At 38.5% G+C, this 16,829-nt stretch overlaps 1 protein-coding gene across 1 annotated transcript in view; it reads left to right on the top strand.

Moving 5' to 3' along the window:
* The window catches only part of HAO1 (hydroxyacid oxidase 1), a 63,032-nt gene extending 46,980 nt beyond the window's left edge, over positions 1-16,052 (top strand). The window contains exons 4-8 of the mRNA XM_019644586.1: positions 718-893; positions 6,355-6,446; positions 13,031-13,189; positions 13,292-13,361; positions 15,325-16,052. Coding sequence (XP_019500131.1) covers positions 718-893; positions 6,355-6,446; positions 13,031-13,189; positions 13,292-13,361; positions 15,325-15,395 — 568 coding nt within the window. The 3' untranslated portion in view covers positions 15,396-16,052. The remainder of the gene's footprint in view (positions 1-717; positions 894-6,354; positions 6,447-13,030; positions 13,190-13,291; positions 13,362-15,324) is intronic.
* Positions 16,053-16,829: the final 777 nt, after the last annotated feature.

Genomic DNA, 16,829 nt, shown 5'->3' with positions numbered 1-16,829 from the left:
GGCAACAGACAGAAAGGCTTAGCACATGTTATAGCAGTTCCAATCTTCTCTAGAACTTTCCAAAGGACATTGGAAGGTTTCCTGAAGTCAAATGCAATTGCCAGGTTGCAACTGAGATCTGAAAGATTTAATTTGAAGTCAAGAGACCCAGTTTGGAGACCAAATGCTGCCTTAGCTAGTTTTATACTTGGGGCATCTCATTCTGTAGTTCTGTCTTTATTTTTCATGGAAAACAGGAATCATAGAGCATCAATTTAGCTTTCTAAAATTTTTTAAAAATTTTAATAATATTGGTATATGAAAGCCCTTTGTAAATTGTAATGTACCAAGCAAATGTTGATCATCATGATTAATATGCATTGCTGGCTGAAAATAGCATCAAATCTGTTGTCTATATTCATAAACTGGCTTAAATAGGTAGAGATATTTGAATGTGGCCATATATTTTTCCTTGAAACTGATTTATTGATATAAAAATAGCCTAAGAATGAAAACTAAACTTTAAGTGACCAGTTAAGCCCACTAGCTTGTCACATTTTGTCATGGAACCCTACATCAAAACATGGAAAATATGCATGCAACCCTATAGCTGGTTGAGGAGTGAACAGCCAATTGATTTGAAAATGGTAACTTTTTTTTTTCTCTCATTGAATGAGCCTTTGTAAAGATATCTCTAATTTTGGGAAGTTTCTCATTTGATATATATCTTTATTTCAGAATGAAAAATTTTGAAACCAGTGATTTAGCATTTTCTCCTAAGGAAAATTTTGGAGACAACAGTGGACTTGCTGCATATGTGGCTAAAGCGATAGACCCATCTATCAGCTGGGAGGATATTAAATGGCTGAGGGGGCTGACATCATTACCAATTGTCGCGAAAGGCATTTTGAGAGGTTTGTTTATTTCTCTACTTGAGTTCATACAGATTTTATGATCCTTTGTGGATATGATCATTATATATATATATATATATATATATATATATATATATATATATTTAACTTTATTGGGGAACAGTGTGTTTTTCCCAAGATCCATCAGCTCCAAGTCAAGTTATTGTCCTTGAATCTTTATTGTGGAAGGCATAGCTCAGCTCCAAGTCCAGTTGCCGTTTTCAGTCTAGTTGCAGGGGGTGCACCCTACCATTCCATGCGGGAGTTGAACAGGCAACCTTGTTTCTCAGAGCTCGTGCTCTAAGCAGCTGAACCATCCGGCCACCCATCGGCAGCTCAGCGGCAGCTCTGCAGCAGCTCAGCTCAAGGTGCCCTGTTCAATCTAGTTGTGGAGGGTGCAGCTCACTGGCCCATGTGGGAATCAAACTGGCAAACACCTGTTGCTCAGAGCTCGCACTCTAACCAATTGAGCCTTCTGGCCATCTCTGATCATGATATATTTAAGGGAAAACAATCAGGAAAAAGTAATATGGCTATCAAAGGAGACATTCCATCTCTCAGTTCTCTCTTTTGATGTTAGTGAGTAAAGATTTCATCATTCTTCAGCAATATACTGAAGGAGAGCAGGGTTCTCATGAGGTAAGAACCTACTCTTTTTAAAGCATTGGGATGTTGTTGTCTTATTTTGGAGCTGTCACCGAATCATGGAGCTTGGCAAAATCTAGAAAGTCCTACTTTGGCTGAAAGCTGCAACCGTTGCTCTCAGGCCAACGAGAAGACCCAAGGATGACCAAAAAATTCTGTCATTATGACAGCCAGACCTGTTTTAAGAGTCTTTTCTATTTTTCTCCTGTTCCCTCCAAATACCTATGACTAGGACTGAATTTTTGAGTGTGGTGATCTCACATCACCTCCCTTTAAAGAATGGTTGACTAGGACATTAAAATCCTCAGTTATCAAGCCATGGGTATTAAGGAACTGACTACTTCCCCACTATCAATCCCACAGTGATGTACCAGTGACTGTTATAATTTGGAGTGTAAATGTGTTTGCCCACAAAAATGTTTTCCTGCCTTTGAAAACATTTTCTTTAGTATGATTAAGTAGATAACTGCCAAAAACATATTATTTTAAATGGAAATGTTTAAGCAAATGGCTCGGGGATGAGAAATCCTATGAACTTATCTCAGGATTTAACAACAACTTACAATCAAAACTTTTTATAGGTTTTATTTGAATATGTGTGAGTCCCATGGCCCCTATTTGTAAAGCTCTAGGCCTGCCACTGACTTTATCTATTTAATCTTAAATCTTATGTATGCAGAATGAAGCTAATAAAAGTAAAAGAATGAGTCTAGTGAAGCTTTTAAGTAGTGGGGATATGTTTAAATCTGTCTTAATCTGTGCTTTTAAAAATATATTATTATACTCTTTCCTGTTGATCATTGTCTTAGTCCAAAATTTCTGAAAAATTATATTTCAGTGAATATATCCTGGTGTTACACAGAACTTTAAACAACATATTGTCATCCATGAGTATTAGTGCTACTTCCTGCAGCTGTAGTCAACTGTAGTTTCTAACAACATTAACTTGAAGGTTCTGCCCCATTCATTCACTTATCAAGTCACTTATTCATTCACTAAGTCATTCATTACATAAACATGTATCATGCTTACTGTGTGCTAAATTAAAAAATAATAATAATAATTTGAGGTCCTTAGCCAAACAGGACAGACGTATAAACAAGAATTTGGATGCAATAAGATGTAACAAGAGCTGAGATAGAAATGTATGTGGTATAAGGGTGTTTAAAACAGGGTGTGGACAATTATAAGAGTAGGTTAGGGAAGGTTTCATTTCCGAATGAAAGATAATGCTTGAGTTTTGCTACAATATCAGGTCAAATGACTCTTTCTCAGACTGAAATACTGGTAAAATAAAGCAGTTATGAGTAACAAATTATAAAACATGTAAGCCCCACTTTAGAGAATGTAGACTTTAAGATGTTTGAGGGTCGCTAAGGATCTTTATCAGGGAGCAAGAAACCTCATCAGATTAGCATTTTAGAAAAATCACGCTTTGTATAATGGAGCTAATGGATGGAAGTGGCAAAATTGGAGGCAGAGAGCACATTTAAGAAACTTCTGTTGCGCAGTCAAGAGATAATTGTGCCTCACCTGAAGGAACTGAGAAAATGCAATTGAATTAGAAAATTAATGCATTTTCAAGCATTTAATTCACTCACATCCCAGTGGTGGCCCAGGGCAACTGGCTTGAAAACACCAAGGAAGAATAAAATTTTAGTGTGGTCCCATATTTGTCTATGTTAAATAGGGGACAACTATAAGAACGAGGTTATTTAATTTTTTTAACCAACTTTTCAATTTAAGATTCCCAATATATATCATTTTCTACAACTTTGCCCTCTAGGATATGATAGAAATCTATTGAATTAGACTTTCCTATCAAGTGTTATGCTAAAAATACTTTGGCTTCTAGAACTTCATTCTGTAGTCATCTTAATCAGGACCTCCACCTTCTCATCCATATGGATCATGTGACTTGTTTCTACATGTTTTCATAATGTTTTGCACACAGTAAATAGCCCAAATGTTTACTGAGCAAAATTCTCAGTGAAAGCTGTACGAGTCTATAAATTAGAGAGAGCTCAAATGCAAGACAAAGAGTGATGGGACATTTGACATTTGAAAGAAAATCACTTAGTTATACAAGTACAGTTTAGATTGTCTCGTTTTTCTGTAACTATTTATTTCATTTATTTAACAAACAAGAATCACCTCTGTGACAACAACTGCATCAAGTAGTTCATATCTTCAATCTGGATGGGGGGCTGGGGGGTGAGGAGTAGTTCAAGAATGTCGGGGTCAGTTCTGGGATAATTAGTGCTCACTATTTCATAGATCTTCATTGAGAAGTCAACATGGGTTGACTGAGAGTCACCCACCTTCTTTCATTTTTCTTTTACCAGAAAGATGCAGATTATGTTTGTAAGCACATGGAACCATGGGCAACTGGAAAAAATCTATTACCACCATTTTAAGATTGCATTTTAATGAATGCAAATTGGAGTACAAGATGTAATCTCTTGCTGTGGTTAAAGTCTGGCCTTGGAAAACTTCAGCACAAACTCCAAGCATGTATTTGAGACAGGATTTAGTCTTTGCTAGGACTCACGCTAACAAACAAATGGCTTTATGAGCAAAGGCATAATGCTTTTTTAGAGACTTTTTTTTAATTAAAAAATTTTTTAACTAGGTTGTCTTACTTCTATAGTGGCTTTTTGTTTCTCAGGAACTGTTTTCTAACTAGCTCATTTCCTATATACATTTTTTTCAAGACATTCTCAAAGGATATTCACTCAGTGTTCCTGGATTATGTTCAAAACTGCTGCCATGTATCTAGGATTGAGTTACTAAATTCCTGTAAGATATAACGGAGTCCTGAGTCAAAAGCTCCAAGGCCTGGAGGGTAAATCTTGAGTATTTACACTTCACTTTGGTATTTTAGATTAAATATGGAAATAATGTATTAAAAATAGCAAACACTGCTATTCCCTATTGATTATTGTATTTGTCAATCAATTAATGTAGTGACTGGCAATTAACAAATGTGGAATGCCATATTAGTAAACTCTAAGCATTAATGAAAATATCAAAGATTCATGCACATTTTCTTAAATCAAAACAGTTTGATCCTCTCATTAAGGCAACATGTTTTTCTCTCTGGGTTAAAATAAAATGTAAAACTTGTATTAAACAGATAGCCAAAAAACAGTCTCATGGAAACACTAGATTTTATATTTAACATGAAATAAATATAGAATATCAATCATTTATTTAGTATATAATAAAATGCATAGCAACTCAGGCTTACAGGTGAATAAATAACATACAAAGTAGTTAATTGGTAAACACTGATATTTATATATCAGAACACCTTTCATACTATTTCATTGCATTTTAGGGTCTGTCATAGCATTTCTTAAAGGTGGATTCTACCAACAACAACATGATGTCTTAGTCAGCTTGGCCACTATAACAAAATACCATAGACTGGGTAGCTTAACAGAAGTTGATTTTCTCACAATTCTGAAGGCTGGACGTCTGAGATTAGGGTTCCACCATGGTCATTTTCTGGTGCAGGCTCTTCCCTTGGGTTGCAGAGCCCACCTTTTAAATGTGTGCTCACATGACCTCTTCTTTGTGGGAACATGGAAAGACGGGGGGGAGGAGGGAGAGAAATGAGAGCTCTCTGTTATCTTCTTATAGGGGCACTAATATCATGATGAGAGCCCCATCCTCATAACTGCATCTAACCCTAATTATTTTCCAAAGACCCCATCTTCAAAGACTGTCACATTGGAGGTTATGGATTTTGGGGGGACACAAACATTCAGTCCATAAAACATGGATTTAACATTTTCATATACCTATAATTTTAAAAGAAAAATAACACTAGCACTGTTTTAAAAAATGAGAATATTTGGAAAGTGGTATTCTATGAAACACAGCTTGGAAATGATGTTTTAGCATAAAATTTGAAAACAATTAGTGTTACAGATTCTCCTATGAATCTTATTATTCTTGGTCAGGTCTGCCCTTCACCTTCATTGTTGAATTTATAAATATATACAATGTTATGTATCCATCTGCTTAAGTTTCCAAAATCTGATTTTCATTACAACCTCGGACCAATTATTTTGTGTTAAACTTGAGAACTAGTATTACTTTCATTATTCTGTTAACAAATGGTTTGTTATTGGGAGCATGCTGAAAATAATAGTTTAAAATATAAAACATAAAAAAATGTTGGAACTTGATTTAAGAGAACAATCTATTTTAAAACTATAGTTTCAGAAATCAATATACTTTGAAGCATGAGTAGAGATGTAACATAATTTTAATATTACCTTTTGACAGATTTCAATGGTCAAAATACATTTAATTATAGAACACTATAACTTAAAATCCTTACTGGTAATAAATTTGTATTTAAAACTATTTTTGAATTAGAGTTGTTCGTTACCTGTCACACCTAAAGCACTTGCCTCATGTATTCTTTTATGCTATTCAAATTGTAGAGGAGTAATTCTGCTAAATGGCATGATCTTATTAACAGCAATAACAAATATTTAGCAAGGGTACTTGTTTATGAGGATAAATAAATTTTAACTGCATGTTAACTTGGTATCTGTTGATAATTTTATTTTATAATTAAATTGTAAGTGCTAACTTTTTTTGGCCAGGAAACTATCACTACCATTCTAGAGCTAATGTTTGCATGTATTTCTGTGCTAAAGGCTCTGAGCAAGTTATTAATATATTCATGTAAGTGTGAGGTCAGGCTCCTTTTGACTGAGATGCTTCTACCTCTAAACCCAAGCCTTCTGTTAAGCTGCTTTTTCCACACTACAGTTAATTGTTGTCCTGCTCTTTCTAGGAGACGATGCCATGAAGGCAGTGAAACATGGTTTGGATGGGATCTTGGTGTCAAATCATGGGGCTCGACAACTTGATGGGGTGCCAGCCACTGTGAGTTGCAGCATATGGCTGGATTTCTCTTTGGAGCTCTCGTTTTCATCACAGTTTTGATTATCTCTGTATCTGCCTCTTTTCTGTCAATGTTTTTGTGTGAACTCTCACAGTAAAATATGTATGAATACGTATATGAGATCTTGGATTTTAAGTTTAGTGGCCCATAACTACTTAAATTAGATCATTAATTAGTCCAATACATTTATTTGTAAATTTATAAAAGCTCTTGTTAAATAACAAGTCATTTGTGGGTTGGGATTATTTTTGTATTTGTAGTTACACTGATAGGTATAATATGAAGTGATTATGCCCTAAAAGTCCAAAAAAAGAGGAGTGCTAACATATAGCTGTAATTTAAAAAGGCTTTGGTAGAGTTTGAGATCATTGATACAATTGTCACAAGAAATCAGGGGGAGGAAAGACTGTACTATCCTGTGGACATGGGTTTGAAGAGCTGCAGAGAGAAGGTGGGTGGGTGAGAAAGGAGATGGAAATCCTATGGCCCAAGTGAAGGGAGGTGAGCTGCAAACAGGCTACTCTGCTTGAGCTATGAACTCCCCTGGCTGCACATGAGGATCACCTGGGGAACTTTAAAGAATCCCGAGGCCCAGGCTGCACTCCAGATAAATTCATCAGAATCTCTCGGGGTCAGGGGCATAAGCACCAGTATTTTTTAAAGCTACCCAGAAGATTCCCAGTGTGCATCTATGGTTTTTATACACTATATACATTATGCTAGGCAAACCAGGTCTAAAATCTAGATATAAAAGTAAACAAAACTGGCTGGAAAGGTGTGGGACTGAGTTAAAACTATGAAGGAAAACAGTTAGCTCCAAGAGGGCTGAGAGCCAAGGAGACCAACAGAGGCCCTGGGCAGATTTTAAGATCAAGGATTAGAGGCCCAGGAATGAATCAAAAGTCATGGAAATAGACACGTATCCTCAGGTGGATTTCATGGATCCATGACCCTGAGTGGGAGCCAGGAGCTGTAGGTGGGGTGGGGTATTAAAAAGTAGTTCCCTTCCATGCTGCCCACCTGTGGAGACTTGGCCAAGATGCTTTTCGATGAGGCAATGGTTTTGCAGTTGCCTTTCACCTCTGTTCTGGACCCCTGGATGTAGAGGTGTGAGCCTAAATATGGATTGAGAAAGAATGGAATGTGTTTGGGGAGTTCCAAGTAATCCATTTTGTTTGCGATACCTGGCCTGGTATGGGTGGCAGAGTCCTGGGAAATATGCCTACTTTCACAGGTAAGGGGAGAGGTTCTTGAATATGATGAGTCCTTGGATATGTAGTAGAAGAGCTTGATTTAGCAGCAATGAGGCTTATAAATTGTATTTTGGTGTGACAGGAGGCAGGAAGATCAATTAGGTGCCTAGATTTCTATGATAGCCAAGAATAGAGACAAGGGCCTGAACTGAGACACGGTAGAAGAAATCGATTTCCACTCCTCATCTTTTAAAGTTTAACATCATTAGATTATCTCTTTGGTGCCTTATACTTAAACATCCCATAACCCCATTTATTATAGGCAAAGTAAGCTCGCATCATGTAACAAAACTTAAAAAATTATTTTCACCAAGTAATGTGGATGGACTTTCTAGAGAGCTATCTCTCAATGGGATCATCACATGCATTTTTCCCCTTTTTATCAGAATCCTTCAGTCATATTTATCAGATGGATGGTTTTAATTGGGACCACCAGTTGAATTTATTCAAACAACTCTTAGTAGAACAAATAATTTAGTCAAGTAGTAATGGATTGTTGAACTAGCAGGTTGATTTCACTAAATCCATAGACCACCAGCTGTGTAGGCTTTAGGCTCTGACTACAGGGGAATGTTGGGTGTCCATAGCTATACTCACAGCTGTTCCTAAAGCACAAATGGTAGGAACAAACCAAGTCTTTGCATACTAAAGGATTACACTGTCAAGAATTTAAATCATAAAACTGGAAGCTTTCAGCTTTTTCCAATTCAGCTTAACTTATAGGGACCTATCTTCTTAGGTGATATTAAGTGTCCCCTGCAGATAAATAGAGGTGGAGAGTGAAGACCTCCTCTTGGAAGGGAGGAGAAGTTGGTCCGTCACAGCTCAAGGCTTTTTTGCAGATTTATGCCTCTCTTGTGTATAAAGACATAGATTTTGTGTGTGGGCCAAATTAAGTTTGTTTTCTAAAAATAATATCTAAATCTACTGAAATCAAATCTAACTAGATTTTAAGAGAAAAATGTCTAAATGGTGTGGTTTATTTTCCTCTGGCTGAGGAGAAATGGAAATTTATATAAAAGGGCTTTTTGACCTGTGGTCTCCGGACTGTTTTAAAAAAACAATGACCCTCCCCTTTGCATGCTGTATGCAAGAGATGAGATGCTTGCTTGAGTTTAGCCTCATACTTTAGAGCAAATTTAAGGCTTGTGATAGTGAGAGAAATGTAAGAAAGGATTCTTCTGATGGAGAAGAGATTTTTCCCTTAGTATGTGGGTTTTGAGGTGAGTGGCAAAGTGTTTGAAGGAGGCTGTGGTATAAAACTGTTCAGTAGATGCACAGAAAGACTTGCTGACCTGCAGATTCTGTGACATCATAAGTCAGAGCGAAAGAGGCAGAGTGATGTCATAAGAGGAGCACTGAAATGGGAGTCTAGAGTCTTAGGTTCAAGTCCTTGTCTTGCTTCTTCTAAGGTGTGAGAGCTAGGTGAGCAAGTTGCTTACATTTTCAGCCTGAGCTTCTTCAGAATATTGTGTTGATTACAAGAAGAAAGTGACTGGACTACATGATTTGTACATTTCTATAAATCACAGAGTTTCCTTGGATGGGGAAGTACTTAGCAAAAGGATCCCTAGAACAGGCATTTAACTTCAGTTCGTGTTAATACAACCCTACTGAGAACCATGGCCAGACTTCTGCTATGCCCAAAAGGAGATACAAATTTAAGTTCATGTCAAGATCCTTACCCTCAAGGTAATAATGTGGCCAAGATTGGTGTTGAAGTAATTAGAGGAAAATGTGATAGAATCAAATAGATTTCCAAAATCCACATTGCAACATCTCAAACTGGGGTGTAAAGACAGATTCTCTGGAGTCTGAATCATAGCAGGATTTGTTTTTTCATCTTTGTTTTGATGCTAATGGGACCTAAACTGATTTAAGCTTAAAAAATATGACAGTCTTTTCCAGTGAAAATTCTCAACTGTAGAACATTTTCATAAGATAAGTATTTGGGTTTCTAAAATTGACTCCTTGAGCATCTTCTGTGAGACCTAAGAGATTTTATATTTTTCTTTTTAAAAGGGGTCCATGCAATTCTACCTTTGAGAAACACTTGATGTATCAGCTAGCTTTCACTGTGTAACAAACCACTCTGAAACTTACTGGCAAAATTCAATAGCCATTTACTTATGGCATAATTTTGTAAGCTGGCAATTTGGGCTGAGATTAGCTGGGATGTTTTCCTGGTCTTTGCTGGGCTCACTCCTATGCACCTGTGGTCAGCTGCTGGGTCTACTGGGACAGGCTGGTTTAGGATGACCTCAGCAGGGACAGCTCTGCACGTGCTCATTTCTAGTACATTAAGTGGGCTGGTTGTCATGGGGTGGAAGATTTCCTCCACAGTAAGTGCAAGCATACAAGGCCTCTTGAGTTCTAGGACTAGAACAGGAAAGTTTTCATTTCTCTCACATTCTGTTGGTCACAATGGTTAGCTCAGATACAAAGGGTCAGGAAATAGACCCATTTCTCCCCTATGATGGGAGAAGATGAGATGTCACGTTGCAAGGGAATGAACATAGGGAGGGAAATAATTGCAGCCATTTTTTGCAATTGCAAACAATCAGCCTCGCCTCCATGGGCAGTGATTGTCTAAGCTTGCTTAGTAGAACCTGCTCCAACCCCAAGGGCTGCCTGGTGAACTGTGGTGGACAGAGATGGATGGAGTAGGGTAGAGTCAGGGAAGGATTTATGGGCAGTGGCCTGGACTCTGTCTCCTTGGCTTTTAATGAAAGCAGCTCTGGCTTTATCTGCATTTATTTATGCTCAACTGCTTTGGTGTGAAACCTTCAAAGGGTTCCATGACTAAAATGTCAGAAATCAGTAGGATTAACAATGAATGCTACAGGAAGATAGAAAGGTAAGAACTCCCTGTGAGTGGAAGTTTGGGGGAACAGGGAGTGACTTGAGCAGGAACAGGAAAAAGGGGTCTCTGAGTCAGACCCATGTGGGATTCCTCTCGCTTCTCTGATTTTTCTTTCTGGCTCCCTTAAACTACCTGGCATAGTGCGTTGAATACACCAGATCCTCAGTAGAGTGTTTGATAAGTCAATGAATGGATGGGTGAAAGGAGCAATAGCATATTGGGATCTTACCATATTTTCCTGTAGATTAACCCCACTGGAGTTAAGCCCACAATTTGTTGTCTAAACAGCCGCTAAGGAAAGAAAAGCTGTAATGAATGGTCTCTTAGATGTGTAGCAACCTGAAAAGGAGGAAACATAACAGTCATAAAATAGTGGATTTGTCTCCCGTATTTATTTATTTAATCTCCTCTGATCAGAATTATTCTCTGAAATACACACCCAGTAAAAACTGCAGTAAAGGAAAGAAAAAGCGGGGGAGGGGAGGAATGCCCTGCAACAGACAGAGCATCCTTGTCCACAGACACATGAAACACCAACCTGGGTTCCGTTTTCTGACCCGGGATTCACATTTGAAGTATCCTTATTAGTTTCCTTTTAGGCCGGGCTGGGCATTGGAAATAACTAAAGAGACTTGATTTGCGTAACTTTGAAAATGTGTATTGAACCCAAGCTAGCTAATATTTTTCTTTGGTTCTGGTTTCAAATGGGGAAATATGCTTAATTATAGCTTGCATCATCGCTTGAAAATTGTAGCATTTATATGTTGATGTAACTTGCCTGACTGTAAAAAGAGCGCTATGTATAAGTAAAGGGGCATATGTAAATGGATCCAAAGCATGTTTGGCAAGGCAGAAAAGCCAAAAGGAAAAGGGGAAAATCACATTACTTGCCAAACATTTAGGGGCCGCACGCCAAATGTTGCCTTCACTTCCTCCAAATCTGTTGCTGGGTTTGGTCTTCAGCCTTTTACATAAAACTCTCTTTAAGTTTAGCCTCTAAAACTTTAGGGGAGAAGTGGGAAAGCCTTTGAGTGATTTCAGCACAATTATTTCCAAGAAAACTGCACTTGAGTGTATGGTAGCTTTTCCAGTGTGCATTTTAAATGGGCATTGGACTTAATTTTATATTGAAATATTTTGGTATGAATGTGGGTAATTTCTACAGATTTTGACCTACAGGTCACCTTGGGAATTGTTTCCATTCTCAAGTGCAAAGATTTACATCAAAGTAGCCGACTGCATCAGCTATTAGCTATTAACTCTATTGGCTATCAGCCAACTATATTCGCTATTGCCACATGATGCTATAAAACAAGATTCCAAACTCAGTGATTTAAATCAACAGTAATTTATTCCCATGAAACTTTGTGTGAACTGGGGTATGCTGATATAGACTTGGTACGGGCTAGATGGCTGTGCTCCCAGCCTCAGGTCCAGCTGGGCTTGGCTGGGCTACCTCTATATCCTGAATATTTATTCTGGGGCCCAACTAAAGGGGAAGCATTGCCCAGGGGAATCTCCTCTTAGACAAATGGCACAGGTACAAGAGAAATCTGAGACTCATGAGTTTGCTTAAGGCCTATGCCCAGAAATGACACTCTGCCCCCTGCTCATATGCTATTGGCCAATGTAGGTTGCAAGGCCAAGGCCAATGTCAAGGAGTGGGCAAGTGCACTCTGTTTTGTTTTGTTTTTTCTCTACTTTTTAGCGGGAAACACTGAGAAGTTGCCTTGGAAAAGAAATGGGCTCAGAGTGGTGTGAAGGATCAGGAATAATAACATAATCCACTAGACAAACCTCTATGAGGATTGTGTGTTTTCTAGTGATGCTATAAGCCCATTACCAATTGCCAATTAAGACAAGGAACTTCAAGATGCCTGTGGTCATATTCCTTTAAAAACAAGAAAAATATTTTCATGGAGAGTTCTCTAATGTATTGGCTGAATGCAAAGCGTGTTGCCCAGGGAAATCTGAGACCAAGTTTTTCATTAGTTGCCGTGTTTGCATGTTTATTTATATATTGCTGTTGGTACTACCAACTTTATCAATTGATTTTCAATGAGTTAATAATGTTCAGAATAATTTAGATGAGCAAGATACGTCATTTACATTTATGCATTTATAATGAATAGCTATACAAAGGGTAAGCGTTTGAAAATTGTATTTATATTTTTAAAAATCATGATCTTTGGATTGGAATATAGAAACAGAAAAATAGTCTTGGACTTTGAAAGAAAAATAAGCCATTCAATTCCAAATTTAGTTGTTTTATCAGCTACTAGTATTTGCCGCTCTTTTATTTCAGGAGGGAGTCATTTTACTGTTGATTCCAAACCTACTTGGTTTCTTTTACTCTGATCCTCAGTCAGATAGTCATTAGCCTGTGGAGGCTGAGTTGGGTCGCAGTTCATCACGATCGTGTCACATTGTTGACCTCTTCTCTCCACAGATTGATGCTCTGCCAGAAATTGTGGAGGCCGTGGACGGGAAGGTGGAAGTGTTCCTGGATGGGGGTGTTCGGAAAGGCACTGATGTTCTGAAAGCTCTGGCCCTGGGAGCGAAGGCTGTGTTTGTGGGGAGACCAATCATTTGGGGCTTGGCTTCCCAGGTAATTGGAGGATAAAGAAATAAATATATAAAACAGTGAAATAAATACATGAATCAAGTCAGAATGACTTACTCAAAAGATCTGTGTCTTTTACTTGCTTAGGGAGAGAAAGGTGTTCAAGATGTCCTTGAGATACTAAAGGAAGAATTCCGTCTGGCCATGGCTTTGAGTGGTAAGCCTTGTCATTCCCATTGACAACTTTCTTTGCTTCTAGAGGTCTTGAAGCTGGGATCCTTGATAGGAAGAAGTGAATTTGAGGGGGAAGAAGATAGAATCATTTGGGGGTAGAACTAAATATGAAGTTGGCTGCATATTTACAGATCTAGTACAGGGACTCTAACCCATGGGACTCTAAATTGTGCACAGTCTGTCACATTTAGCCTCTATCTTTGGCAGTCTTACCAGGATAGTTTGGTAAAGACAAGTACCGTAAGGGTGGGTGCTACATCATAGTCTTCCTCATCTCATAACATATGAACAATAAACCTAACTGGCTAACCAATACCTCCACTTGGATGTCTAAGTGACATCTCAAATTACATGTTCAAAACAAAACTGCTAATTTTTCCTATTAAACCTGCTCCACCTACGGACTCTCCAATTTTAGTTCATGTTCATACCATTGTTTCATTTGCTCAGATAAAAAATCTTGAGTCATTGTTGACTCCTCTTTTTCCTCACACCCTAACATCCACAAAGGCTCTATCTGCAGAATGTAATCAGTATCTGACCTCACCCACAACCTCTGCCGCTATCGCTCTGGCCAGAGCATCATCAGCTCTCATCATCTTGGATATTGTGACAGTCTCTCTTTGCATCCTTCTCATCATCTCTTTTCCCTTGGGTATTGCAGGCCTGTCTGTCTGTCATTGCCTGCCCCCCCCTCCCCCAGCCTATTCTGATCATGGCAGTCAGCATGAACTTCTTAAACAGTATTTCAGGTCATGTCACTCTTCTGATCAGAACCCTCCAATGGCTCTGGGTTTACTCAGAGGAAATGCCAAAGTGCTTACAATGGTGTGCAAGGCCTTATGTGGTTTGACCTCTGTCACCTCTCTGACCTCAGCTTCTACTACTATCACCCTTGCTTATCCTGCACAGGCTTCCTTTATCTCCCTGCTGTTTCTTGACTATGCCAGACATGTTTCAGGCTCAGGGATTTTGCATTGGCTTTTCCCTCTGCCTGGATGCTTTCCCCCCAGATATCCATATGGCTAACTCCTTCACGTCCTTCAAGTCACACTTACACTGCACTTTCTCAAAGCATTCTATCCTGACCACCCTATTTAAAGTGGCATGTTGTTCTCTACTCACCCACTCAGCTTTCAGTTTTCTTTCCCTATTATTATTTCATTCTTTTCCAGTAGTACTTATCATTTCCTACAGATCATCTCTCATATAACTTAATTTTTAAATTACACGCATTATGTATTTTCTCTTTCCTCTCTAGAATATAAGAAGCAAGAGGCAGGAATCTTTGTTTTGTCTTCATTGCAATGTTTTCAGTGTCTAGAGGAGTGCCTGGCACATAAACAATAAATTCTGAATGAATGAATAAATAAATAAGTACCATTATGACTAGTAACTGCTTTAAATTTGACTCCGATGAACCTCTAGATGCAAAGAATGACCTTGAGTTAATTATCAACCCCTTCACTTTTGAAGGTAATGAGGGTTTCCTTTTCTGTGATCCATATCACTCAGATTGTCCCCACAGATAGAAACCCCAGGGGGTTTGTCCCCATAGCTAGAAACCCCAGGATCAATAATCTACTCACTACTGTGCTGAGCCTGTGTGGACAGAGCCACAGTGAGAAGAATGCCATTCTGTGAATCCTCACTACACATTTTAATTTGCTACAGACATATCCTAAAAGAGAGCTTTCAGCCACCGACTCTCTATTAAATGTGGCAGAAAGAATATACTCTTTGTGTTAATAAAAATATGTGCCAGTCATTTTGTGTTAAGGACTGTTTAGGTAATAAAAATGGTCTCATGCCACATAAGATTTGGCAAGGCTACCTTGAATCATAAACCTTGCATTTGTCAAGTTTTACATTCCTTGGGAAAACGATTACCTGCCTGATTATTATTGCATTCATTTCGTATTAAATGTATGCATTCTTTTTTTCAGGGTGCCAGAATGTGAAAGTCATCGACAAGACATTGGTGAGGAAAAATCCTTTGGCCCTTTCCAGGATCTGACAGTGCACAATATTTTCCCATCTGTATTATTTTTTTTTCAGCGTGTATTACTTGACAAAGAGACACTGTGCAGAGGGCGACCACAGCCTGTAATTCCCCACTTCAATACAAAGGGTGTCGTTCTTCTCCGACAAAATAGCAATCCCTTTTAGTTCATTGCTTTTGACTTTTCAATGGGTGTCCTAGGAACCTTTTAGAAAGAAATGAACTTGCATCCTGGAAATATATTAACTGTTAAAAAGAAAACACTGAAAATGTGTTTAGACAACGTCATCTCCTGGCAAGCTAAAGTGCTGAAACACAAAAGATATCCTTTGGTGAAATTGGAGGTAGCTAACGCAGAGGTGAAAAGATAATGATCTCGCTGTTTATTAACCTGCATTGTGTTTAGATAGCCTTAAAACAGTGTTCTGAAGTTGTCAGCTGGGGTTCAAAAGGTTGGACACGGCCGGAGACACAGGCGACTTGGATTCAGAACACTGAGGAGGTAGCATTTGATAGAATGCTGATGAATTGGTGGTAATTTGTGACTTTCTAGATGCTTTTAAAAACCCTGAGCTATGCTACTTCTTTGAAGGTAGATTTCCATTCACATCTTTAGCGTCTGAATATATCTGAATATTTCATGATATATATTGCTTTTTAATCAGAAATAAATAAAACATTAAAAAAAAAAAGAATCTCCCTGGTCCATTTGTAACAATATGGAATTCAACCATTTTAATCTCTGAATGCTAATTACCTCCCTGTTTGCATACCGCATTAATTCTCATACCTCCCAGTTCCTCTGCTTGATTCTTTTGCTTATTTCTTTCCATTCAGTCACATGCAGTGCCAGCTACATTATTTGTGAGGATCATGGCAAAAGAAAATAAATGTTGGCCCCTGGTTCAAAAAGCAAGAAAAAAGCCCTTCCTTTCTTTCACAGTTTCTCTCTTAATACAATGCCATGGTATCTTTTATTTGCTATTTAATGTCATGTTTCCTTGGGCACAGGGACATTCACAGGGCAAGTGTCAACCCTCACAAGTGCCAGGGACACTGTTCTATGACATGCCCTGACTCCTCTGTGTCCAGGAACAGGACCCTTGGGGTGCAGGGTGGCGCTGTCACTGGGCAAGTGGGTGAGCCAGCAGTCAAGGACTCGTCCAGGGGAGGTGGGGGATGGGACAGTGTGTGATTCTAGGCTCCAAGCCCCCAGCACATATCCCTTTGGCCTTTACTTGTAAAACTTCAACTCAAAGATAAAATTATTAAGAATTTCATGTCAACAAGCACAGAGCATTAAACTCAAGCGCGAGGCCCCTTTCTGAGTGTGGAGTCCTGTGCAATTGCACTAGTTACACACCCATGAAACCCTGGTCACATGACTTTTAGATTTCTTCCCAAATCAGGCACTACCTCTTCACATTTTCTCCAAATACAGAGAGAATA

Source organism: Hipposideros armiger, unplaced genomic scaffold (genome assembly GCF_001890085.2).
Source record: "Hipposideros armiger isolate ML-2016 unplaced genomic scaffold, ASM189008v1 scaffold_89, whole genome shotgun sequence".
Classification (NCBI taxonomy): domain Eukaryota; kingdom Metazoa; phylum Chordata; class Mammalia; order Chiroptera; family Hipposideridae; genus Hipposideros; species Hipposideros armiger.
Note: the sequence above shows the minus strand (reverse complement) of the source record. Positions and strands in the feature narration are given on the sequence as shown.